Source organism: Cariama cristata, unplaced genomic scaffold, assembly GCF_000690535.1.
Source record: "Cariama cristata isolate BGI_N322 unplaced genomic scaffold, ASM69053v1 scaffold11904, whole genome shotgun sequence".
In the NCBI taxonomy this organism is placed as follows: domain Eukaryota; kingdom Metazoa; phylum Chordata; class Aves; order Cariamiformes; family Cariamidae; genus Cariama; species Cariama cristata.
The window spans coordinates 3,284-30,793 of record NW_009613527.1 but is presented as its reverse complement, the minus strand read 5'-3'; the positions used below and the strand labels follow the sequence as shown (position 1 = coordinate 30,793).

At 43.2% G+C, this 27,510-nt stretch overlaps 1 protein-coding gene across 1 annotated transcript; it reads right to left on the bottom strand.

Annotated features, from left to right (window-relative positions):
- Positions 1-251: 251 nt before the first annotated feature.
- RNFT2 (ring finger protein, transmembrane 2) lies at positions 252-27,510 on the bottom strand. The gene is made up of 9 exons (XM_009699059.1): positions 27,428-27,510; positions 24,205-24,683; positions 22,987-23,063; positions 21,312-21,412; positions 18,598-18,751; positions 7,908-8,057; positions 3,260-3,325; positions 2,123-2,224; positions 252-386 (listed from the first exon to the last, which is right to left on the bottom strand). The coding sequence occupies exons 1-9, from the start codon at positions 27,508-27,510 to the stop codon at positions 252-254; spliced, it is 1,347 nt and encodes a 448-aa protein (XP_009697361.1).

Genomic DNA, 27,510 nt, shown 5'->3' with positions numbered 1-27,510 from the left:
TTCAAGAAAAAGTCTTGGCTGTAGCTTAGCCATGGAGTTTGCCGTAACATAAACCACATTTTTCTTGCCTTTGAGGATAAAGTTTCTGGCTAGTAACAGTTGTTGTTCTGTTGGCTCCTGGAGAAACAGAGCTGGAAGAAAGACTAAGACAACAAATCCACAGGCAACTAAACAGGGGCACGGGATCACCAGATTTTCCAGCTTTTTCTTCTCTCCGCACATGTTATTCCATTTGTCAGTATGTATTGGTCTTAATACACCTGGAAATGAGCAGAGGTGGTGCCATCTTTCCAGCAACGCAGGGTTTCTACTGTGACAGAGCGACAAAGAGGACAGGTCTTCTCCCTGTCAAACCAGAGGCAGAGGCATTCTTCACAAAACACATGCTGTGGAGACAAAAGGGCATCGTCACGAGGAGGGCAGGAGGTCCAGCCTCGTCACTAAGCGTGCACACTCCATAGGACAGCCACGGGAGCAAGTAACGATTCAAGTTAGGTGGACCCTGCAGCTGATTAGCAGTACTCACGCGACACAAAAAATAAACCCCAGCATTACCAGTACATCAGTCTGCCAAAGCTAGTGATATATTACTCTGTTTCTTAACATAGCAATAGAAAGAAACATTAAAAAGGCCTACGACAATTGGCCTAACAAAGTAGTCAAGAGGGTTTTCTCTACTGTGTTTCCATCCTCAATTCCCTGGGTTATTTTACAAGTCTTTAGTTAACTCAAACAATGCCCTTTCTTCCCCCTACTCCTTATTGCATTTGCTTTGTCCTGCTCACATCACCCAGTTCTAGTCAGTAGCTTCGCAGTCCCAGTTTCCCCTTCTCTCTAAATGTCAGTTTTCACCCCTTATCTTCTCATTTCTACACTGAACCACAACAGGATTCTCCCTCCAGCCTGCCTGGGGTACCAGTGGCGATCCGGAGGGACAGCTGCCCAGTGCGCACCACCATCTAGCCCCAGACTGGACGAGCAGGAATAGGGCAAGAAGGGAGTGTCAGAAGCCGTAAGAAGCTGAGCCCTCCTCAACACATGTGAGGTCAGCAGAAATGTTCCTCATCAAAATCTCAACTCTGCTAAGCACACGCAAAGATAGCTTCTCTGGGGTTTACAGCGTGATAACATCTGCACAGATGTTCAGAGGAATAGGCACTTTTGACGCACAGGTGACCTACCTCCTTTAATTCGATAACCCTGTTACAATGCATGGGAATGCTAAAGCTCTCCAAAACAAGGCGCTTGAGCTTTGTTCTGGTATCACAAGACAGCATATAGCGCACCAATTCCATTTCCAGAAATGGCTGCACCATTCTGCCTAAGGTTTTCCTGCACGCACCCACACATGCCAGAGTCAGCCTCCAGGATGCAGAATTTCAACCCCAACAGAGAAAGCCTGACTGAGTTACAAGCAACTGAGGAGACAATCTTGAGGAAGCATCACCAGTCTTGCCACGAGGCAATGCCTTCAGCTGGCCTCTGATATACCAACAGAATCCATGGCACTGTGGTGCGTTCGAAGGGTTTTACCCGCACCAGATTAGGACTACTGCATTTCTCAGAGCATGCCGTTCCTACGCTCTGGGTTTTGCCAGTGCTTACCAAGTGAGAAACAGGACAATTCCCAGTTACTGGCAGTGGTGACCAACTTCGATAAGCAGAACTACTTTTATTCCTGCCCAGGTGTTCAGAGGCCAGACTGCGATTACGTGGTGCGGCACCAGTCTGCATGCACCCTGTCAGGCTCATTTGGGATCTATGCCCCTCTCATCACACTTGCTCATAATTCGGTTGGCCTGTTGACGAGCCAGTCTCCCCAAGGGTCAGATAAAAACGTCTTGCATTCTAGATCCAAGATCTGGACTGCCAACTGGCAGTCCCTGGACTACAAGGCTGGTCTTTTCTATCTCAATAGCTATGATCAGCCCCTAAAGAGTGGCTCAGCTATCATGAATCGCTGGCTATCCAGAAGAGGGCAATAAATATCCCCTAGGACCTAGACCAAGACCCAGCAAATGATTTTAGAAGTACCTAGGCTAACTGTGCCTCTCTCCAGCTGCAGAAGTTAACCAAACGAATGCCAACGGGGGAACCTGACGTGGGAAGCTGGGGGTCTTACCTGGCACATAAGGACCAAAGGTTCCCTGAATTCTGCCTGGCAAATGGCACAGATGTCACCTGCCTCACTGCACTGCTGGTTGGTAGCACGAACTCCGTAGGTCTGTTAGGGAGAGGTGGGAAAAAAATCCCAATGTCAAAGGGTTTGAAGATAACCTGGTTTGTGGCTAAGCATATACATAGACACTGGTTTTCACACCCAGATTCCCTGCATCACCTGGGAAGGACACCGGTATTACGTCACTGTGTATGGGGAAGGGAGATTTGGGCACCAGGACACAGAACAGAGGGGGTCTGGAGCTCTGTGTTCTCTGTTTTGTTTTCCCCTCGAGCTGACTCCATCTTTTAGTGCTTCCACTTGTGGAGCAATGATAATGAAATTTAATGAGCTCAACAGGGAGCTGAAAGGATTAATTTGGCATAATTTGCAGAGGTGTTTAGATAGTGGGAGGTATTATTATTAGCAAGTTGGACAATAGAAGAAAGAACTCACAGGCTTCCCACTTTTCTTTTTAAACATGTGGAAGTTAAATGTTGCTTCTCTTATTGTAACAGTAGTAGGGGAAATGGAAACATGCTGAGGAAAAATGACCATCCCAAGCCTACAGAATAAGCAAGGCAAGCTCTAACAAACTTCTATGATGTTACGTTCCTTTTCTCTACAGCCTTTGATTTTACCACTTTAAAATAGAAGTCACAGTATTTCACTGTAACAGATCTAAATATCAGTACTGTATAATGCGATGCCTGAGATGACTTCTGCGCACTGTAGGATCTCTTCTAATGTCCCTGCACATCAGGCACTACGTACTTCTATTTAAAGTCTTTCTCACACTCTGTACTACAAAGTTTTGTCAGCTTCTTGCAGTTTTGGCCTCAATGGATTAATTCGTATTACACAGAGCTTCCAATCAGACAAAACAGGCCAGACTAGCAACAATCTCTTACCACAGCTGGGACAGGGCAGCTACCAGAAAAGGTTCCTAACATCCCTGACAAGAGATACCAGCTTATCCAGCCATGGGACAATAGATTATTTTATTCTATGATCCTGATACATTGAGCAATTTTCAACTCCATCATTCAATAGCAACGAGGTTCCACCTATGAAACTGCTCTGATACGTACGAGTACTTACCTGTGGGGTGCAAAGGACCTTCAGTGCCTTCCGGACACTTCCCAGACGACCACAGATGTCGAAAGACTGCAATAAAGACATTCCCTTTTAGATACTTTTCACAAAATATGGGTGTGTGTATGTGTTCCTGAGTCCAGAAACGGAGGAAGCAGTGTCTCCAAACGGATACTCAGAGGGAACAAAGATCCTAAACAACAACGGTGCCAAAAAAGATTTCACAGTGATCATAAAATACGTAATAAATGTGAATTGACAGTGGAGAAGTGTAGCCAAAAAAGCTCTGGTAACAATGGACCGCAAATCAGGGACTTTACAGGACAGGAAGAGGAGCAGACGTCAGGGGCTTGTGGCAGGGTAAATTGCCCAGCTCCACCAAGTAGGAAAGGGCTAAAAGGGGCCCATTCCCACCCTGAGAACTGAGCACCTGAGAAGCCCAGAAGTGAGGTTAGGAAACACTGCGGCTAGCTTGAGAAAGAGGGAAGGAAAGGCAGTCTTTTCACATGGAAGAGGCAGAAAACGGCTTTCCTCAGCCGCTGGGGAAAAGGGGGATTTCCAGGGCTATGCGGCTCGGCCACACCGCTTGACAGTTCAGGGCACAGATGGTATTGTGAAAGAAGGAGTGCTGCAGAGAGTGATGTAGCGGAGTGCAGTCATTAAATGCTACCAAGAGAAGAACGGCCTGAGGAATGAGAAGCAGGACTGAGGCTGAGTGGCTCCCATTCGCCTCAAGAGTGAGAAACTTCAAATGCCAGGAAGGGAGTGAGTTTGTAGCACCTTGGTACTTTGCAGACGCCCAAAGATGGCCAACAGCAGGGGCAACACCAGGTCCTTTTCTTCCCCCCTCCCTCCATTGCCAGGCAAACATGAGGGAACTGCATCTGGAGAGCAGCGCTCGTTCTGGGCTCCTCATTAAAGGCTAAAAGCAGTTCAGAGAAGGGCAGAGAATGAGCCTGCAGAAAATGATTTCTGAAAAGAGGCTAAAAGACATAAATATTTACAGCTTGGCTGAGCAGTACAAAAGTGGGGGGAAAAGATGATGAACTGCCTACAAATATCAAGGGGCTGAGCCAAGAGAGGAGACACTCAGCATTCTTAAAGTGAAGGCTCGGTACTACTAATAAAAGGGAAAACAGCTTGAAAACCTAATCCAGTATGCCAGCTTCACCTTCCCTGTCTGCTGGCAGAACACAGGGAAAAAGACACTACGAAGTAGACAAGATATGAAGCAATGATTGTGCAAAGAACAGCCCTGCATTAGCTGGGAGAAGGGCCAGATGATGTAACAGGAGCTCTCCATTTCTAGCCCGAGTGAGAAGTGGCTAATAGGGCAGGGGAAGATGTGATGCAGAATATGCAGAGCTGTAGTGGACTAGCAGCACAAAGGCACCAGAATGCCTGGAGTTGGATTTCTTTTTTTTTTTTTTCGGTTAGAATGATTAAGTGGGCTCACTGCAGGGAATGCCAATGAGATCATCGTGCAATAGATGTGGAATCGAATGAAGGCACCAATAATGCTTCCAGTCAGCACGTAAAAAGGCTCCCAGGGTCCTTCCAGTAATGCTTCCAGTCAGCAACGAGCACTTGAGGCTGTCGACTACTATAGACTTTTTATCTTCTAACAAGGATAGGGACCAGCTCTTTTCCACAGTCCAATTCACAGCTTTTTCTGGCTGCTTTGCTTATAGCGTGACTTTTAATGCCTTTGCTCTGGCTCTGATGTCTCCTCTTCTCCCAGTCCATTTCCCCCTTCAATTCTTTTATCTCTGGAATTTCCTGTACCCCCAAAAGATGCATGTTTCAGTAATCGAACATCCATTTATCACCCCATGCGCTGAAGTCTATGTTGCATCAGCCATCTTTCTAGCAATACGATTGCAGCAATTGGGTTCACAGACAGGGAGCACTTCTCTTCAGAATAGGGAAAAAATAAGACCTGGATACCCTTACTGATGAACATCGTGGATTTCTTTGCCAAAATCAGAGGTTCATGTTTACACAGACCAGAGAGAGACACCAAGACAGCTCCCATCAGCTGCGCTATATACAACCTTCTGAAAGTCAAGCCTGCCCTTTGAGTAGGGAAAAGGGACGCAGCCCTAGCTGAGCCCTGGATTTTTGCCAGAAGCACAGAAGGTCTGAGTGCCAAATTGGCTTCTGTGGTTTTTCTAATGTGGTTTGTGGCTTTGCTAATGTGGACTCCTTTGGGTATATTTTCAGTGTCTCAGGCAAGGAATTAGACCTGCAACTCTTGTGATGGTAAATGGGATGCAGGCACCTAGTATTTCACGATCTGTATTGAAAGAGCATGCTTCCACCTTTCTTTTACTTCCAAGCAAAGTCTCCAGCATGCGGAGGTCTAATCCTCACCTGGACACATCTGTGGTACTAAGTAGTTGCCACACAATGACCTGGGACATGTTCCTGGACCTATCACCCTTCAGCTGCTCTATCCCTCCATTTACACCTCTGATGAACTCGATGAATTAAAGTAAGAAACACGCATGTTAAAGGCACAGGCTGTAGCCAAGGCACTTTCACAAAAGTGTGCCCTACAATCCTGGTCCTAAGTTATAGTCAAGGCCAGTAAATAGCTGTCCTCCCCTCATGGAGCTTCTAAACAACAGATCAGCAGAACTTTTCAAAATGAGGTCGCTTTTCCAATCTAGATCATCACAACACTACCTACAAAGGTAGAGAAACATCAAGTTAACCCCTAAAGAACTGCTCACACCTACACGGCAGGGCCCTGAGTGCATTAACAGGCCTTCATGGCCCTGATGAGCCTCACCTGGGGTCTCCACCCACAATCCCTGCCCATCGGCCCAGGAGCTCTTTTTAAGCTCAGCCGTGGAGGCCTCAGTTCAGGTCTGAGCTGTGTGAGTGCTGGTTTCTGGTTCAGCCACAGCTGTGCCTATTACAGATCCCACTGATCTGGACACCCTGGCACGGGGAGTGACTTCCCACCTGCACCTTGAGCGTGTCTCATCACTATGACTATGTCCTGCAATTGTTGGGACTGTGTCTGGCCCTGGCTGCCTTCACCAGACCTGATCCTGACCTGTGGATTGATGTTCTGGCTTTATCTTGGCCCTGCCTCACCACCTGAAGATCTGGACTCTTTGAACCTGGCTATCACCTCCAGGCCTGCCCTGCTTGCCTTGTTTGGGTACTGCAGGTCTGAGCCCTGTCAGCTGCAGTTTTGTGCTTGGCTCCCCTTCCTCCAAGGAGCAGATGGCCCCCATTGATTCCTCATGCTATGAGGACTTCTCCAGATGTAAGAAATGGCATGTTGAACTGCAGGTAAGCATCCCTTTCCCAGGTGTTGAGTAACTTTTTGCAAGAAGGGACACCAGAAAGATCACTTGAAATCTGTCCTTGTAACTGTGATCTGTATACCTGCCCTCACAAGCCAGAAGAGCACAGAAGGGTTGGGTACTGTTGTCTACAGCAGATCTAGACAATGACATCTCTGAAAGGGACAACAATCCTCTCCCACAGCAGAGTAAAGAGCAGAAAACAAATGGCTGAGAGAATGGATGAGTGTGCAGGGAACTACACTGGTCTCACGTGCCTTCTGTTCTGGCATTGTTTGCTCTGTTTCTGGCTTGACCACAGACCTGCTGTGATCAAGTCGCTTCACTTTACATGACCAGTTCTGTCTGTCTTGCTTACAAAAACTGAATTCCTTGACATCAGGGGTTGCATAGCCCCATTCCTATACAACATACAGCTGCAACTGCAGCCACAGCTCTCATAGGAGCTACAGTACAATTTAGTGTTGCTCAGCATTCCATTAGCCCCTTTGAACTGTTTTCAGCTCAGATATGTTCTCTTTTCTGTTCTTCAGTCTGATTCTGCAAAGCCATAGCCCCTTTGTCCTAGGCAGAGGCAAATATCAGGGCTGCAGCAAACCTGGCCTCTCTGAGGGAGGGATGACACAGGTATATCATTGCTTGCTTCAGCTACTGCTCTGCCTTTAGGCAGGGTTCAATACATACAGTTAGAAATACAACTATTTCTAGACCTCAGACTTGGGACTCTCTAAATAAGCCACACCTATTAATCTACAATTGTACAGGTTGACTCTGTGCTCTTAACGTTTCTTATTTTTGAGGAAACAATTACCCCTGTCCATCACTAAGATCCTGGACTTGTATGGGCCAGAACTACCTATTTAATCTAGGCAGGACTTGGATGACCCTCTCTCCCTGCTGCAGAGTACCTACCCTGCCTTGAAAGACAGGAAGGCTTGGAAAGAAACATTTAACTGTCTGCAACCTTCCTTTCAGTGTTGCATCTAGAAGTCTGGAGATGACTAACATCTCTTCCAGTACTGGTCCCCCAAGACTCCACTCCCACTGTCCTCTAGCCTTTACACAAAGGTATTGGAAAGCAGCAATGACTTCATAAGCCTGATGCAATACTCCATGAGCAGTCACAGATCATCTTCTAGCTCACCAATGCCCATGTACTGGTGAAGCAAAATGCTTTTGGCAACTAAAGCACATGGTGTCCCCAGCTGCTGCAGCTTCCCTTCCTGGGTAGCGATAGCAGCAATCAAAAGGTATATTTGTTCCCTTTAGCTGTGCTTTTTTTCCTCTGCTCCTGCTGCAGCTCTCATAGACATTATTAATGAGGTGGTACTTGCCTTGCAGAGGCTATAGAGGATGATCAGGATCCCACCTAGGAAGTAGCTGCTGGATGGATCATCTCCCATGATGTATTTATACCATAGCTGGATGGGGACAAGGGAACGGAACAGCTGGCTCAGCTCCTCAATAACCAGATAAAACTTGCCCTGTAAAACAACCAAACAAGTGATACATGATTACTATCAGGAAGTCAAAAGAAGAACACTTAACAGGTGCAGGGCTTGAAGTTTATAGATCTTGTGTTCACTGTCCACCTATGCGCTCTGTTAAATGGTGCAAAGACCAGTATTCATGTGATGCAGCCTTCTTTGCAGCCATTTAGCTTGGTGTCTAGAAAGGACAACTCTCTCTTTGATTTCACAGTGTTCCTCTTGCTCTGTCACTTACCCAGCTATGCTACACTTTTGAATCTTAAACTTTTAGAGCAGGCTTAGGCACCTTATTGCATATCTGGACAATGCTACAGAATGCTAGCAGTAGAGGTTAAGACTTACAGGGGTTAATATGATGTAAATTGTAGATACTATTAATAATGAGAAAAGGAATGCGAGGTAGGTCTCTTTGATCTTATACTCCTTCTGAAGGTACAGGGATTAAATCTAATCTGACATTGGTCTTCCTGAGAACTTTCTAGATCATCCCAAAGAATCAAATGAATTATCTATTTGCTGGCATCCTTCCCCTTCCACTCAGGTGTGTGTTGGCTCTTGTACAGTACACAGACTGGTGCTGGAAAAAACCCCAACCCTCAAGGCATTTTAAATGAAGATACCAAACCTTCCTGAGGACCTTAAGGAAGAAAAGGGGGTAGGGGAGAAGCATGCTGGTTGAAACACTTCTCTCAAGAGACCCAAAGAAGGGGCAACATCCTTTCTAAACCTTCACCAAAGTTGTCCTTGCCATCCTGGTGCTTACTCCAATTAGAAAGCTTTCCTTCCTTGAAGGACACCTGCAAAGTAACATAAACTCCCTCCTGGCTTCTTACGACAACCATGAGGCGCGACAACTGAAATGGATTTTTCTTACCCCATAATTTCTCTTTTAAAGAACCTAAGACTAGGGAAGCTGGCTAAATGAGGCTACCTTATTTAGGGCCTCCCAGTTTTAATGAGGACCTGTTTATGTTCTGTCCCACCCTGTTTGAAAGGCAGAACTGGTGACAGGGCACTAGGTCAGGGCAAGCTGTGAGACCAGAATGGTGCTTGATGTGCAATGACATTATCTGGACTGAAAGATTTGCTTTTAACATGTCAAAATTCTTTTATTTGATAAGATCATGGAGAAGGGGAAATTCCCCTGGAATTTTGCTGTGTTGTCCCAGTTAGCTTTGTCATGGGTGATGTCATCACAGGTCAATCGTTAATCGGTGAGATTTAGAGTGGGGATTAGGTCCTCCGCAGTCCATGAGGCTAGCAGCAGCTAGCGCCCTTCCCTAGGGTCTTGGAGATGAGATCACTCGGCAGGCCATCCTGCTGTACCGAACAAATCGAATCCTTCAGAGAGCTCTGGCATTCTCATGATCTCATACCCCCCCTGGGAACAGGAGTGAGGTCACACCAGCGGTTGCTAACGGACCTGGGCTGCTTTCTTCCTCTCCCCCATCTCCTCCTCCTTGTTAATCCCAGGTGGCATCACATAGCAAAAATGTAACAGCAACAATCTGGGGTCCTAAATGCAAGCAATTTATTAAATTAGCACAGAGGTCTCTATCCAGCCTCGTGCTTCAATACAATCATCGTTTATTTCAGGAGCCCCTGTGACAGAGGGTCGCGGTCTGCTAATGACTGTGCTGTCACTTCCTTCCCTTCACACAGGCAGCTCTCTGCTTCCCCCTCCTCAGCCAGCTCTGATGAAAGCCACCAGCAAGCGAAAGGCAGCAAACTGTTTGCTTTCTCTGACTCGTTCCTCCCACCAGCCTCATCAGACTCATCGTCTTTTATTTAGCCTCGCTTCCCTAGCAGGCTGGGCTGGGACGGGACAGGTCATTGCTTACTTTCTCATTGCATCAGATGGAACTTCTGGATCCAGCATTTGGGGCATCAAAGCTGAAATTCTTCTGCAACAGAAGCTTTTGAGGCACTAAAACACTACAGCCCACAGCAAGATGTAAGGAAAGATGGGTCACAGGCAGCCCTAGAGGTCCAGACAGGCCGTGGAGTTGGAAGCGGCAGAGTACAGCTCCAAAATGAACATGCAGCAAGCGAGAAATTCCAATTTTCTAACCACCAAATCTCCTCTCTTTAGAAAGCTTTCATAACTCCTTTATCTAATGCAAATCTTCAGTTTTCAATAGTAACTGCAGGGTATCAGGATTTCTTAGCAGCTAGATATTTGTTAACACCCTCACAAGAGTGAAGTTAAGTTTTAAATGGATGTATCTCTCCATCCAGCCCATTACCACCACCCACTTGAGAGGCCTGTCGATAAGCTTGGAGTGATTACAGCTAGGAGGAGGGAAGCAATACGAGGACAGCTGAGCATCAATTAGAAGAGAACTGGTGCTACAGTTAATGCTTACAGAAATTTAAGTCTTGTCAGGCATCTCAGTCCTCAGTACGACACACCAGCCCTTCTTTAAACTAGGAAAAGTGTCTAGAAAATCAGAAATAATTCTACAGAGGGCTGCAGCAGAAGTGGGGTCTTCCTTCTGAGCCAGAAGCTTAGAAAACAAGGGCTGTTCCCTATAGTTTCAGCAGCAAAATTCAGCCTTCCGACAGCAGTTAACTTATTGCAGACGGCACCCATCACTTGTAAGCACACTCAATATACCTCTCTGTCTTCTACTTTTCAGCTTTGTTATATCTTGGCTAGCTAGGTTGAAGTTTTCAAAGCCAGATCTTTGTCTCAAGCTCTAGTTTGTCTGAAAACTTCAGCTAAAGTATTTCAGCTATTTCTCATCAAGATTAGGAAGAACTGTTTGTTGTATCAAGCACAAACACAATTATTTCTCCTGTGCATCTGACTTGGAACAACAGCTTGAAATAAGGCAAGGCCTGCCTCTGTTAGGTGACTTTTCCTATTTCAGAAAAATCCATGTAAATCTGGGAATCTTCTCTTGAATACACTCTATAGAGATTGAATAGCTCTCTAAGATCGGCAAAAGCTCTTTTTGGTGAGCCTGTGAGCCAGCCCCAGTGTATCGCTGCACTATGCATCTTGAGAGCAAGCATATCTACCTGCAAAGATTAAACAGGGTATTACAGGGTATTACCTGAAATTACAGCTCCTGGTTAGGGTACAGTCAGATACCAGAAAAGAGTCTCTGCTCCGCTCTCATCAAACCTTTGCAACAGGTTGGCGTTAAGCCTGACTAAAAAGTAAGAAGTACGCTGCTTACCCTGCTCCCTCGGTAGGGTCAGTTACTGTAAAAGCTGACAGTCTGCTGCTACTGTCATCAAACACTTCATTAGCATGAGTGGCAAAGGACTGTGCTGCAGATCTAATTACAGCAACTCTGCTGATGAGCCTTGTGATAGCACATGGTGAAATTTTGATTCCTTTTTTTTTTCAGAATGCTTTGTTAAAAAACTAAGTCAATGACTCATGTATAACCCTCCATATTCCTCTGCTTCCTTCACCATATAGAAAGACCGGTTTTATACTTTAAATCAAGCACCTATTTTGAAATCAGGATTTTCATGCAATTACAATTTTCCTTTTGTACATGCAGCATTATACAGTCTGTAATGATGTGAACACATACTAGTTTTTCACAGAAGTTGTGGTACCCATTTAAATATGTAACTTTTTAGTATTTTGTTATATTCTCATTTCTTGATGGCAGATCTGCATCCTATCTCTTCATGCTACTTGAGCTCTGCTCAGAGAAACAAATTACTAAAATTTCTTCAGTTTCTTTATGACATCACCACTACAGTAAATGATTTAACCCCCCCCCCACTCTTATTTTCACATTGCTGGCTGACATAAGGGACAGCTATTCTCTGCTTTTTCTACATGAAAATTTGAGACACGGAAAGGTTAAAGTAAGGTTGTTTTGGTGTCCAAGCTGAGATGTCTGGGATTAGATTTTTTTTATAAAGCACTTGATTTTACAGATCACATTACCATTAAAAGCTAAACCACTGACTTCAGTTTGCAGCTGTACATGACTTCTAGAATCACATAGGAATTATTTGGCAAAGTAAAGGATGGAATTTAATTCTCCAGTGTAGCATTCAAGTTTAATTTGTAGAACATTCTTCTTCTTCCAATGGTCTCTTTGTTCTACACACGCTTTCCAGTTTCTACAACAGCTTCTTTCAGTACCTCACCTTGCTTCATCCATGGGGCACAGTATAGACCGGTGACAGATGGAAGAAGTCTTACACAAAAATAACATGGAATCACAATTAAAAATTGAATCACAATATATACACACCAAAGAGGGCAAATTACAGCTGCAGAAGCAATGCTAATTCTCACATAGCCTAACTGAGCATTGACTTTGTGGTCTCCTTTGACATAAGGCTTTGCATAAGTGTGCATGTGTGCCTCCACAGAAGGAAACAGAAAGGCATGCTAAGGTTTTACACAGCGGAATTAAAATGGGATGTAAGAGAAGTGAGAGAAGTTGCAATGAGGCAACTGTAAGTTGTGATTAGCACCCAAGGGAAGTTCCAAGTCTCACTTGTTCTGTTGCCAGCAGCATTAGGACATGTTCTGAAACAGGAAGATGCTAGAAAAAGCTTTTGAGACCTGCTGGCAATTTGGATCAGAGGAGAGCAGGCTCTGCTGAGATTTCAGGTCGTATTGCCAATATAAGAAAGTGTTGGGTAGGAGCAGTAAACAGGATTGTGGCACAGAGGATGCTGGTGAAAATCCATGCAAGACTAATGAGGAGTAATTCCAAGGTGGGGCTAGAAAAGAAAATGACATTTTTAGTTAATGCACAGCACTTCTGAAAGTCACATCTTGGCTATCTTAAACTGGAAAGTTAAACTTGGATGGCACCTAAAAACAATGATTCCTTCAAAAAATTTAGTAGCAGTGACTTTCAAGGTATGCTAGGGAGAGGGACAGGAGAGAGTCCCAGTTCCTCAGTACCTCGTGTTATGCTTTAGTGAGTCTTTTTCTTAAGTAATAAATCCCACACTTCTGACTCTGGGACACCACATCTGTCCCAGGCTGCAACAGGGAACAGTCTTTGCAGAACCATCATGTAGTTCCTGTGGCTCTAGAGGATCAAAGTTCAGATGGTTGTCCAAGAAGAGTGAATCTGTTTCTGAATGAGTTCCCCCAAACAGCATCCAAGATCAGGAACCAGAAGGTAAGAGAGGATAGGCTATCACCTATCTGGAAACACCACTTTAGCCACACTATTAGGCAAGACTAGGCTTAACTTGAATATCACACAGTACAGGAGAGCACAGATAAGGAACAGGAAGATCTTTACCCCGATATTTTCTGTGAAGCACCGTCTATGCACCTGCTCCCAGTGCTTGTTTTAATACTCCTGTATTTTTTTAAATCAGCATCCAGAGGACTCAAATGCTCCAAGAGATCTTGTTTTTTCTCATGATGAACTTCATGTTAAATGATTGATAAATACCTGATCCCATGACGAAAGAGAGGCTGCAGGGACATTAGAAGGCTGCTGCCATCACCATCACAATTAACGCAACTTCCCCCTGGTACCTTCTCTCTTAATGTGAACCTTCTAGAAGAGGTTGTGGCCAGAAAAAAATGCTTTGGCAGGAGCCAACTGCTCCAACTTGCCCTCTTTCCGCAGATGCAGAAGGATGGACTTTGTTCTATGTCATGGGTTGTTCTACATGAATGCCAAGCGCAAGAAAAGCTTGTTGCTCAAGGAGTATAAAACTTCTGCACATGCAAGTTACTTGTGCAACTAGTCATCTGATGGAGGAAGGGTCGGTCTGCCCAGTGAGAAAGGCTGGGCACCAGGATTTTGGACCACCGTATCCCATGGAGCTCAGCCGTGACACAAGATGGAGGCAGGCTGCAGAACAATTCTAATCGTTGTGAAGTAAGTGCTTATTTTCCTTACGATAACTGTTTATTTATACATGGCTGTGCACAGAGACAGACATGATAACCAAAGTAACTGTGGGCATGCTTGTGCTCCATTAGAACATGGAACAGCACTGGGGCTACTCAAAATCAAGTCTTACAAGCTTCAGACTCACAGAATATACAGATCAGCTGACACTGTAATACCTTGTCTTTAGATAGTTTGATTCAGTTGTATGATCCAAATCATACTACTTTGTGCAAAAGACATTCCGGTATTTCTTTCATGTCCAAGGTACAGCTTCAGAAGGAATATGGAAAGCTTAAGGTATCAGTTTACGTGGCAGAGTTGTAACCATCTATGCTAGAAAATATGGTATGGACCTGAAAAAGGTATCTGGTCCAAAGTCCAAGAGCAAAACTATGTAAAGAATGTGTACCACATACAGGCCAAGTTTTCTCCTACCAGATTTGATGAGACGATAATTTTAAAAAAAGTACCAAAAAAACCGATCAATCAAAAAAACCACCAAGCAAATATTTTCAAAGATGCAGTGAGGAGTCCACACTGCTAGTGCGGACTAGTATTTGTACACTTGCCACTGACACTGTTTACACAGCATAAAGAAAAAACTTCACATGAGTAATGCCAGTCTTCCCACAAAAAACCTCATTTACAATGTCTAGATCAGCTTTCAAACAAAACTGACAAGTATTTATTCAATAGTAATTTCATGCTATGTTTTCAATAAACAAATGTTAGTGTTTTCCTTTTGAATGTGCAATCTTGTGGAAACACAGCCCCTTGTAACTTGGCTGCACATCTGTATTGAGCGTGTAAAGAAAACTCTTAGGGCCTTTCTTATATACCGGTCATTAAGACTGTTGGGGGAAAAGTGTGTGTCATTGGTATCTTTCTCCTCTATAGAGATAGGGATATATATATTAAAAAAAACCTCGGATACCAGTTTCTTACAGTTCTTTTGGATTGGTTTTCTTTCTCCCCCTTCCCCCCATGCTTTGCTCCATTCTCCAGGATACCAGCTCAGATTGCTGACAACAGCATGAGGAGGGGATGGGAGACTTATAGGCACCTGGGATTTCCTAAAGGAAATCTTTGGCAACTGTGTCTTTTTATTATTTATTTCCTTATTTTTAATTCCACCCCCCTCAAGCTGTCATTCCTTAGCAGTGAAAATGAAAAGCTGCCATTTATGTGTGTACAACAATGGAGGCCTCTGCAGGCCACATGGCTCCTGCAGTTTAATTTACTTTAATTCATTTTATATTGAACCAAATGATCTTATTTGCCTTTTTTAATGGAGAGCCTTCAGCATGCAGGGTGGGAGCCAAGCCCCCCTTCCAAAGAAATTAGGAGCCCAGCTGCTATTAGAACTTGTACTCAGCTTGATGTGCCCATCACAGCTCCTGGGGAGGAAGGGCCACCTTTAACCACAGGTAGGCTCCTTCTCCCACAAACTCCCCCTAATTGCAGAGGTGTAAGATTGGAGTCTGATGTTGGGGTTACCTTCCTTTTTCTGCTTTTCCATCCTACTCGCAAGCTCTTCTTTCCCTGCCTTCCAGCCTGATTGCAGTCTCGCAGCCTCTCTTGGCACCTCTGTATTCTGGGCTGGTTTGGAACCTGGGAAAGTCTGGGATTATTTTGCCAAATTTTCAGTCTTCCCTCATTCTTTGGAGGGGTTGCTTGCAGAGATATTCCATTTCTGAGTTATTCAAGCTTGGAGAACTCTGACTAGTTGTATCCTGATAATATAGCAGTCCTCATGCTTCACGCTTCCAGCACTCATGATCATGTTTACTGCCCTCTGTATTCTGATTGCAAAGACAAACTTCTTTTTCTGCTTTTTAATTTTAGTTTGCATTTTCTCAGTTAAAGCATAAAGTGATGCTATAAATCCAAGACGGTTCTTGACATCATCTTAAACGAAATTTATGGCCCCATCACAGGAAAGGCAACTAGGAACACATGACCCAGGTACTTTAGACTGGGAGAACTGAGTGCTCTAGCCCAAATTTTTAATATGTTCACTATCAAAATGAAAAGATGCATCTGAGGTAAGCAGAGTTTAGTACTAATCGCTGTTTTCATTAATGATCTTGATGGAACAGAGTAAGGTTATCAAATGTGCAGTTGACACTAAACTGGGAAAGGCTGTAGACACACTGGAAAGAAGGATTATAATACAAACTCATCTTGACAGACTGGAGAAATGGTCTGGAAAACAAGGGGGACTGAAGACAGTCCAGAAGAGAATAATAAGATCTGGAATGAATGATCTCTGAGAAGACGGTCCAAAAAATTGTGGCTGTTCAGTCTACAGAGAGGACTTGAGGGGAGATACAAAGACTTGGATGTGTGAAAGAAAAGAATCTGATCTCGCTCCAATCACAATGGATATGGAGCAGCAAGAGACTTAAGGACATTCAGAGGAGATGCCTCATGCTAGAAAGGCTATGCAAGCATCTCTGAAAACTTCATAGTATTCAGAGAAGACTAGAATCTCAAGGAGCAGCATGAAAAGCCAGACTAGCTTTGGAAGTGCCTTTGAACTTCCAAAATGAGGAAATTCTGAAGAGCCTGCTCAGAGGCTGAGTGCAGAATGATTAAAGTCCCTGATATCCCATCCGTGGGCAAGTTTTATCATCTATTACTGACTGCCAGCAAGAAGGCACTGCAAGGATGCTCAAGATTAAATACCTCTATCCCATTCAGAGCTGTGCTGAACTCTATCCCTGACAGTGCAGCAATCTCCACTTCAGGCCCTGTGTTACAGGGTGCTAGAGGCTGTTCTTCTGACTAGTCACATTGGCAGAAAAATTCTCAGTGTATGTATCTTAAAAAAAATCTTCTAGCTCTATTCTGTGAGTTTAATTTGTATTTCTCTAGCAGCCTGCTACCTGCTACCATTAAGTGGCAGCAGTCAAGAAGTTCATAAACTATAAGCTAGGCTTCAAGCAGAAACATACTACAAGCATACGGGGAGGAAGAGAATAACTTTGTATCTGGCAAGTATTAAGATAGCAGATAACAAATAACTTGATAAGAATTTGGTCAAAGTTAATGTGCCTAAAGTGTAACAGAACTGTTCTAACTCAGAAAAAGCTTACATTTAAAAAAAACTCATCTGAAAAATAAGATGTGTAGCATTGTGCTGGCCTGTAAGAAGTAAGCTGGGTCACCAGGCTCAGGGAAAGAGCTCAGCTATGTGGTTACCAATTACAATTTCTATAGCATCCTGGGGTTCTCTTGGAGCTCTCCCATCCTGGTTTGATCTTGCTTAATTTGTTACACCAGATCTCATCCCTGGTTGGCTTAATGGATGCAGTGTAGAAAGGGGGATAAAAATAAATCCAGATCCATAGTGGTAGGTAACAGCAATCTCAGATGTCAAGGGACAGTGAGACCATCAACAACATCCTAAGACAAAAAGGGACTTAAAAAAAAGTGAGAAATATTGCTATCCAGAAAAAGGTATTAAAAATGAAGCATCTGTGCTCTGAGTCATTACAGGCCCTTGACAGATGTGATCTTACCAGCCTCCCACTGTAGCTGCAAATAAAGACCCCTTCTCTTTCTTCTCTCCCGACAAGGATTAATGAGTACTTGGGATAGCTCTCAGACAAGCAAGCAAAGGCTGTGAACCTTTTCCAACACTGCAATTTATCTTGGGAAGACTATTCACATCACTTTTCCTTCCCTCCCCAGGCTGGATTATGCTCTGACCTAGCACATTAATCTCCCAAAATAAAATAATAATAATAGAAGAAGAAGGGAAAAAAAAAGAGCTGGACAATTGCCAGAAATAAATTAATAACCATCTCGAATAGCCCTGCTGTGCAGGAACAAACTGCTCAACTCCCCTGCCACCCATGTCATTTGTAAGCAAAACTATTCCCAGTTTAGATATCCCCTTAAGTGCCCTGCCTGAGACTTTCAGGGATTAATGACAATATCTTGCATCTATATAGTGCTTTTCATCCCAACAGCTGCCAGAAAGTTTCTTTACTGAATGCAAATAATACACATTGCTACATTTGCCACTGAAATGGAGACACTACTTAGTGGAAGAAGAGGCAGCGTGACAGATCTGTAAGCGTAAAAAAAAATATGAAAAGGTATTTAAAGTGAGAGAATGTAGAAAGAAAGTCTCAAAAGTTAGGCCTAGTCTACATATGATTTTATAAACATTCAAGTATGTTAACCATTTAGTTAAAATACTACTTCACCCATGGTTAGACTGGCACTGTCTTTTGTGGCATCAGTAGCTTCAATTTAATTCTGTTACTTCTTTGACCCAAATGGAAAGCCAAAGAGATAAGTACTTGCAATTTCTTCCCATTAAATGAAGAGATCTGTGCTTCAGAAATATCTGTTTACAGAGATTCCTCAGAAAACAAGACTTAGAACAATGTCAACCAGAAAAGCAGTTCTCACTGCTAGTACCTATTCCTTCTCAAGCAATACTTACTCCTCTCTCTCTGGACTTTAATTACTTGCTAGTATTACGAAACCCTTGCTCAGGTCTGTGATGGCTCAAAAACCAAAGCTCACCACCCAGGTGACTTTCTGCCAAAGTTTTATCAGAGATTTTATTATTTTTATTCTTCCACCCATATTTCATGCCACAAATGTTGTAAAGGTATCAGATTATCAAAGACAAACATCTGTATATCAAGAAGAAAAGAGACTCTTACCTTTGACTTGACAGCTAGGATGATCTTAGGCAGAGCAACAATTAGGCATTTCATTGCAATAGTGAGGTACTTCAGCACGAAGTCTGCAATCCCCACAATCCACATCAGGTCGAAGAAGTCCAGCCTCTCAAGGTTGGGTTTCAGAAATATAAGGCTGAAAGGCATGACACCAAGTCTCAAATATCAATGTGGAGAACCTCCCTTAAGCTTCTTGACACCAGCTGTATCCACTGCTGGCTAGAGCAAGCCTAGATACTCCACTGAACTTCAGTGTAGTTCTCAAGGGAAATAGGAATAAGACATGCAAATTAGCCCCGTGGTTCCTCTAGGCCTCTTCACTTTGTCTGTTTCTACTTTGTCACTTCTACTGAGGTCAGCAGGTTTGCCCACTATCAGAAAACAGGACCCAAACACGTACAAAATCTGTTCTGGAAGAGTGCAAGCTCTATAACCTGCAATCCACGCTGTAAAAGAGCCTTTGGTCTAATCACAGTGCCTTTAGTCCACAGGCTTGCTCTATCAGATCTGACTGTGAAAGTGTATCCTCTGAAGTCCAAGTCAGCAGCAGTTATGATTCCTCGGGGAAGTCATGGCCAAGTCAAGATCACTATGTCCTCTGAGGCTGGCTGGCCACGGATGGAACTACTGCAGGGGCAGCAGTCTCTAAAGCTATTTGTACATGTGAAAGGAACTGGTGACAAAAGAAGCACTGTATTAGGGCAGAAAGGTCAGAACTTCAGGTGTGTCGTGCTCTGATAGTGGCTTGCCACTGTCTGAAGCAGAACAAGGGCTAGGCTGTCTTAATTAGCCACTCTTACCTGAACCAAAGATCCAAAAAGGTAGTGCCCCTACAGAATGTTACTGACTGGGTTGAACATTTGCTTTTGAAAGAAGGGGAGTCCAGGGCAGCAGAACTTCATATAGCAATGGGGAAGAGCTACTGACCTGAACAGCAATGAAGACTGGACCCTACTCAGACTGGAAAACCAGGATTCATACCTACTAAAGCCTCATGGTAGAAAGCAAAACTTGAGACAAAAAAAAAAAAAAAGCAAAAGTAAAATAACCAACCCAAAATGAAAAGCCTGAACATGAATTTAAAATACTCACAACATTGGCACAGCACAACAGGTAAAATTACACCCTAAAAACAGAAACAGAATCAGAGACTTTACTACTATTCATGCACTAGAAACAAGCAAAAAGTAAATAAATTAGGAAATGAAAAATAAGCCAGAAAGAAACAAAACTGCAGCACCTATTTCTAATTTCACAAGCCTGCCTTGTGAATAGTAACAGGTCCCCACACAGCACGCAATAGATACACTAGCCCAAGCATGACGCAGCAGGCACCGCTACAACACTCACAGGAACAGGGCTTTTCAGTGAAGCTGTTGTCCAGTCTGTTCACTGTTAATAAACCATGCCCTAAAGAGTGTGTAGGATGGCCCCAATTTCCTGAAACCCTTTTATTTTAGATGATCTGTCCTTTATCTTAAGCCAGTCTCATTCTTTTAACCTTAACCATCTTCTTAGAGACACACTGTTTCCTTGTGGTGCAAACAAATTTCTTCATAATGCTTTCACACCTTTCTGCCATACCTATTTCTTCTCCTCCATTCCCTCCCACAAGCCCTATACAGAGTTATCCCATGGCCATACACAGCTTTCCAATGATCAAACCCAAATACCTTAGGGGCAATTCCAAAGGATATCAAGGTTGTGGGCAGACCTTGGCTCTTCCACTGCATAGACAGTATTGGTGGGAAGAAGCAGGGAAGCAATGAAATAAATGACAGAAAACACATACCCAAGAGTCATCTAGCCATAGCCCAAGTGATGCATGTTACACACACTGTATTTTCAGTCTGAAGTTCTAAGTCCCCTTCAGAGGGACAAATAAAATTTTCCTTGGAAAGGTAATTCACTTGGTTTTAGCTACTAATATCAAATCTACTTTCTCAAGTAACTAGGTTTGATATCTCTCCATTTCTTCCTATTTATTCTACTAACATCCCCTTGCTTAAGTTCTGTATCTTTGCTTCCTATCTGCCATTTAATCCCTGCTTTATAATAAGCAGGGATAGTACTGAACCAAATCCATGGGCACTAACTTTTCTGTATTTGAGAACTGCTTTAGTCAGAATTTGAGAGTGGAGGCTATCTTAATTACCTCAGATCCAAATGCCTCCAAGCTCTGAGAACACTGAAGTAAAACACTACTATTTCATCTCCAGTTTATCTCCTGTAATAGACTCAACGCTTGATAGACTGAAGAGAAAAGAAAACATTATAGGAAGAGGCAAATCAGTGGGTCAGTTTCTTATCTGCTTCCAACACCTGCTCTTGATGTTCAGCCACAGCAGTCAAAATGGAAATTCAGATGTCCCACTATAAAAAAGCATCCACCTTGCCTCGATATATACAAAAATTGCAAGTGTACATGTTTCAAGCAACAACACTGTAGTATATCAGCACACCCTGGCCCATTTCGACCCTGGTTATGTCATTTATTGATAGGAGCACAGTCCACTGGTAGAAGTGACGCACACATTCTTTTCCTCCATGGAAAGGTATTACAAAGATGTAAAAAGACAGCAGATACCTTAAGTATGCACACTTCCTCCCAAAGGGTGGGGAAAAGTGAGCTTTCCTCTTTTCCTCCCTGGCAATTATCACTTGCTTCCATCATATACAATGTAAATTTTGCCCACCTGTTGTACAGCTGCTGAGAGCTGAATGTGTAAAGCAAGTACAAGGTGTTTCCAGTGAGAAAGGCCAGGATCCAGAAGACAACCAACACTGATCTCTTCTCCTGAGTAAGAAAAAGAAGCAGAGAAGATAAATTCAAAGTCTCAAGGGTTGTGCTGAGCCTTTGACTGCTGTAAAATGCAAGACCAACCCAGGGGACACAAATATGCAACTAAGCGTTCAGTAATTAGTTTTTTTTACATAGGACTAAGACTCAGAAATAGGCTGCTGGGTGAAGATATATACAAACACAAGCAGAAATGGCTCTCACTCAGCTAACCTTTTCAAATAAAGTAACTTCAGAGAAATTAATCAAAATACGCTGATGAAAATGACAGCCTTGCTTGCAGAATGCAGTTTTCAAAGTTGGGATCTTTCTTGGGACATCTAAATTCTCCTGATATTTAAAAGGCAGTTTGACAAGCAGATTAAAAAAACGTCAGTTCCATATATTGTCCTATAATTCTGAACTGTCACCTGTTTAGAATGACACTTCATCAAAGGGGTGTTTAACAAATAGATCCAAAGTCACTTAGAAGAAGGTTTATTAGCTAAATCAAATATAATATAACCCATCACTACATGCAGCACATATGAATGTTATCTGAATGCATGGAGGTTCTAGAGCATGCATTTTTGATTGAAGAACTAATTAAAGGTCAAAAGAAGTGCAAATTTTGCATTTCAAAAGACACGGAACATTAGAGACAGAAGCTGGATGGCAGAAGATCTTGTCCTGGGTCTTGGCTCAGTATCATTTTGGAAAGTAAATTTTACTCCTGGGTGGAAAAAGCCCAGCATTTTTCTTTTGAGCTGATTTATTACAAAAAATAGCTCTTTGTAGCTATTCAACAGCCAGGGATGTGAGGTTGAGATTTAAAGCAGGCAGATTAGGGGGCACACTGCTGGAAAGACAGAGGTGCAAAGTGCAAGGCAACAGCAATCTATTAAATGATCGTGCAATTTATCTGTTCATTCAGCACTGTATCACATTTATTCCACTGCTGCTGGCAGATCTAAGTCTGCGCTTGTGCCACCCATGTAATTTTTACAAAAAAGCAATTCTAGTCTTCTGCTTTTAGTGCTGTTGAAGTATTCTCCTGACACTGAAGATCATAAGACCTGAAAAGATCTGCTAGTTTCTTTATGTTCTAAGCATATTATCAACAGAGCATTATAAAGATACTAACAAGCAATACGTCTACAAAATCCTTCAGCTGAACCTCTCAAAACATTATCTAAATATTAATAAATTAAATCTCATCTTTAAGTAGGAAATAGGTTTCAGCACCTCTGCTGTACATAATGGGAAACTAAGGCGCAGAGAAGTGCTTGAAGATGCAATGCTGGTCAGTGGCAGAGCCAGAAGCAGATTACAATATCCCTGACCTTTCCTCTCTTTGTTGTATTATGCCACGCTTTCACAAAAGAGCAGGATAGAAACTGTGGGAGAGCATCAACGGGGAGATGTGGGAAGAGGAAGCAAGGATTACGGCATGGTACTCTTATTCTGACAGATCTGTATGCATGTAACAGCATTCAGCCCTACATTGCACAAGAAGGTTCACCATAGATACTGTTTTGTATACAAAGAGCGATGTTGCCTGGGAAGACAAGAGAGTAAGATCTTGTACTCACCTTCAGAGCAACCTGTTCTCGGAGTGTTGAGTTTGCATACGCGAACGTGCTGGCCATACCAATGCACACAGCAATCCCTGCAGGGAAAGACACTCTCAAAGTATGTAAGGCTGAGCAGGAGGATCTTCAGTCCTAAGCCATTTGATGTCAGCATCTCCAGCTTAGAAAAAAATTTACTGGGTGACATTCTGGATGCACTGGAAATTAAAATATATAGGCAACCAAAACAGGGTAGTCTGGGCTCATATAAAGTTAAAATGCAACCTAAATGAAAATAAAGCTACTGCAGTGAGCACTTGCCACCCAGCCCAACACAGACACTCTGTCCTAATGACAGCTTCTGTGCTGAAGGAGAAGTGCTGCAAGTTGCGGCTGCACTGTGCAAACAGAACTCAGCTAGATGACAGTATTACAATAGCAGCTCAGCAGCTTGTGGAGGACAGGGCACACTAGCAAAACCATATAGGATATCAGGTCCAAAGAGCAAGATGTTGCAGACATGAATCAATACCTGGGTTTGGGAATACTGGCAGAGCTGTAAGCAGACTAAACTCCAGCATTATTGGCTTCCCTCTGATGACAATCTCAGCATACTACTTCAGGAATGAGTAAGGATCCTCAGATGTGCCACACATACAATTTCGTAGTAACAGGAGGATTAGATTAATAGATTTTACATGATCACTGAGGGGCTGAAATACTCAGGTACTGTTAAAGAAACCTGGATAGACATATTCTTTAGGGAACTCTGAAGATCTCAACTGTAAGATGTAACTGCTGATGCTGCTTGTCTTGATTTCACAACTACCATCCTTCCAGCTATGCAAGTGTCTCATCCCTCTGAACCCTTCTGTGCTACATAGAAGCCTTTGCTAGTCACTAACGTAAGTTCTCCCCGTCTTTCCTAGAGAGAGGTCTGAGGGAGAAGCCTTGGTAACATCCTCAGCCCCTACAGGAATGTCAAGGAGAGATTAGGAAAAGGAACAGAACTGGTCTCCAACAGGTCAGGACAGATGGAACTGACACAGATGAAACAGCCTGGACTGAAAGTAGGGTGAATGTATTAAATGTATTATCCCATGCATTTGAGTATGTCCCCTTCATGCTAGACTACCTCTAGACACTGTCACGCAGATAAATGTATCAGACACCATAGCATGATAAAGCTTCCTAACCACTCTCTAATACACTTACAATCCAAAAAGGATAGGTGCTTACCAAGCTTATGCTGGAAACAAACTTTAGCCAGGAGGATCAAGATGAAGGGAAGTCCCTTCTGCAGCCAACCGATCACAGCTCTTAACTCTGAAAGAGCTGGGGCTGGAGTTCCAGCTTGTTCATCACTGCCTTCCTCAGCGTGCCCATGGCGGTCCCCTCCTGCCATGTGCAGTAGAGATGAACCCCGGTGATGGCCATGGTGGAAATGATGGGATGATTGCCGGTGGTGAAACGGGGCTCCTTCTGTACGACTGGTCCCCTCCTCCCTTGGGGCTGGCATCTGAATGAACACTTCCCCACCTCCTGCTGAAGAGCCCAGAACCAAACCTGACTGGAACGGCGTGGCTGTGATGGTGCCTGACGGGATACCTGCCAGACCGGAGAACAGCTGTTGTGGAGAGGAAGCTTCAGCCTTCAGACTCTCAAAAACTCCACTTTCATCCACGCTGGTTTCAGAACTGACTGTTTGGCTCCGATTTCTGCAGTGGATGGAGATTAGAGAAAAGCAATTAAACAAAAACGAGTGCCACAGAACTTCTCAGTCTTTTAGCTCAGCCCTGACTGTAGTTATTTAAGAGGTCCTCACACACCATCAGAATATGTAGGTCTCCAAATGACACATGCCTTTCCCTCTATTTGCTGTTGGAAGGTCACAGTTGCAGAACTAGAGGCCAATAATCAGACTCCTAAGATAAGATCAGAGTACTTCCAAAGACCTGATCAAAATGCATCAGTTCCTTCATCTAAGGAACAGAGTTCCCAAACACACTCTTTACTTTTGGAGGAACCAAAGAAATAACACATCCAATACCAAATTCAACATCTTCTATAATTATTTTAATATTTAAAGAAAAACATACAAAACCCCATGTAACTTGACACAGCACAACCAAGACAGGTCACATTATATACAAACAATTTAATCAAGCTAACCCAAAGAAATGACCTACCCCCAAAATCTTCTGCCTTTATTTAGGGATGTTCACTACTTGCCCACTGATGAATAACACCAACAAGACACAGAGTCAACTGGGGAAGAGAAGCGTTGAGAGCTGCTTCTGTGTCCTTGACCCAACAAATATTATAAGTGAAGGATGTGCTCATGGGTCAAGGGAAATTGTTTTATTTTTATATTCTTGGCAAATTGGATATGGACGTACCCAAATTACTGGGCACTGGACAGAATTAGATCTGGCACTTATTCTCTGCTGAGCTTGTTGGATTATAGCCAGATTCCAGAAAGAAAGTCTTAAATATCTTCATCCTAATACCAAAAGAAAATAGGCTTTCTTCACCTGAACTCAATAGTGTGGTACCGAAATGAATACATGTAAAGTTTAGATGATGAGGAACAATACAGGAAACAAGTAGAAAAATCATTAGGCAGTAAATGCCTGGCAGACAGCAAATACCTCTCTAATTTGCAAAAGGAGAGTAAAGAAAAAGATCAGCAAGAGGCAAAGCCCACAAATAAGGCACGTTGCAGAGCTTCAGTCTCTCTTGATTTTAATCTTTGGAGATCTTTCATTTTAGAAATAGTGGTCACAAGCTGAGACAGCACATGCAGGCTCATACAGGGCCCTTAACCCTCTCTCTCCCATGGGTTCAAAAGCCTCCCCAGGCACCTTACAGGGCACAGAGCACTGCCTTTCGTCTCACTCTGGAGATAGCTTCAAACCTCTCTGGGCATACCTTCCCACTAAGTAAACTCCTAATAAGGCTTTTTATAGTCACACCCCATTCCCAGTGTCTCTCCACAGGGTCCAGCAAGGGATCAAGTCAACAACACGTTGCACATCTCTTTTTGGTTCAAAACATTCGTCAGCCAGATCTTGGACTTTACATCTAACATTACAATTCAGGGACGTATACACAAGACAGGGACATAATGTAACAGTACTTACATCTGGGAACATAACAAATTGGGTGGAACCCAGTGTTACAGATAAAGACACAACTATTGTTTGGCACAAAACTACCAGGATACATGACTGTGCTTTTGCAGAAAGGAATTAATCAGGGACGTATTTAAAGTTAACAGAAGTGAAGACCAGTGGCAACAGCATTTCATTCTACGGCTAGAAAACCTTCAGCCTGTGTTACTGACAATATGTATTTACCCTGTTAAAAACCAGAGGCATTTATAAAAACCAATTGACGTTACTCTGCTTATCTTTTGCACTCAATAACAGACACCTATCCTGAATATATTTTAACCATTTAAACTGATTCTGTAGTGCCTTACAAGTTTGTACAGACCCAGAGAGCTGTACATTGCAGATGAGAGGGCCCATACATCTTACTTGCCTCTCAAGCCCCAGCCTCGCCTGCTGATATAAAACCCACAGCCTGCACTGAGGCTTGGGCAGCACCACGCACAAAAAGTTGAACATGGCTTTCTTTTCCCCTGCAATTAACTAGAAGTGGTCATAACATCAAGCTTCATCTCTACTTGCAAAACCACTAAGAAATACTTAGCAATGATCTTTCACTTACAATCTCAGCTCAGCCAGAGCAACGAAATTTGTTAGTTCCATCTTTGTCTCAGAGTAATTAGATTAGTTTCTTCTTTAGGGAAAAAAAAAAAAAAAAGTCAAGCTCTAACCCTGGGAAAGCACAAGGGAATATTTAGTACCAGAACAACAACAGTGGCAAGCCTCCCTTGCTGATGTTATGATTACAGAAATGAATTAGAAGTATTCTACTTCTAAATATTCACATACATGAAGCTAGGTACAGAATCTAGGATGATGTAAAGGATCGCTCAAACTCTATAAAATACTAAGTAACAGTAGTTGGGAGCTTCAGACCAGCAGACTTTTTAAATACCTTAACAGAAGTAGAAACAGCCTCTGTTCATACAGATCAATCCTTTCAGGTAGAGAGTGCTCAGGATCCCCACAGGACTGTGCCATGAATCGCTCTTCTAGAGCTCCAAAACGTCCTGCCTATGCCAAGCCAACTGTCTCCATATGTGCCATAATGGATCACAAAACCTGAAATACTGTAGTTGGTAGCACTCAGTGACCTACACGAAGGAAAAAAGTAAATCTGTCTCTCAACTCTCTAGACTCGAGCAGGGAGACTGGCCAGACTACATGCACAGGAAGGATATGCCTTTCCCAATTTTGAGCTTTCATCTTCTAAAACACACCATAGACTTAAATCAGAACATTCCCCTCTGGAAAGGAAAATGGAGGGAAAAAGAAGGAAAAAGATTTACCTTTCAGGAGGAACGTTGTCAGTGTTGCTGCTATGCCGTCTCTGCATTTTCCTCAAAACCTTAAAACACAACACGCTCAACAT

Bases quoted from the DNA above. Each gene is read 5' to 3' on its own strand.
- RNFT2 (XM_009699059.1), bottom strand. From the start codon at position 27,510: ATGTTGAGCGTGTTGTGTTTTAAGGTTTTGAGGAAAATGCAGAGACGG. The intron at 24,684-27,427 runs GTAAATCTTTTT...CATCCACTGCAG, and splicing joins GACAACGTTCCTCCTGAAAG to AAATCGGAGCCAAACAGTCA. The intron at 387-2,122 runs GTAAGACCCCCA...TTGTCTCCACAG, and splicing joins CTTTGGTCCTTATGTGCCAG to CATGTGTTTTGTGAAGAATG.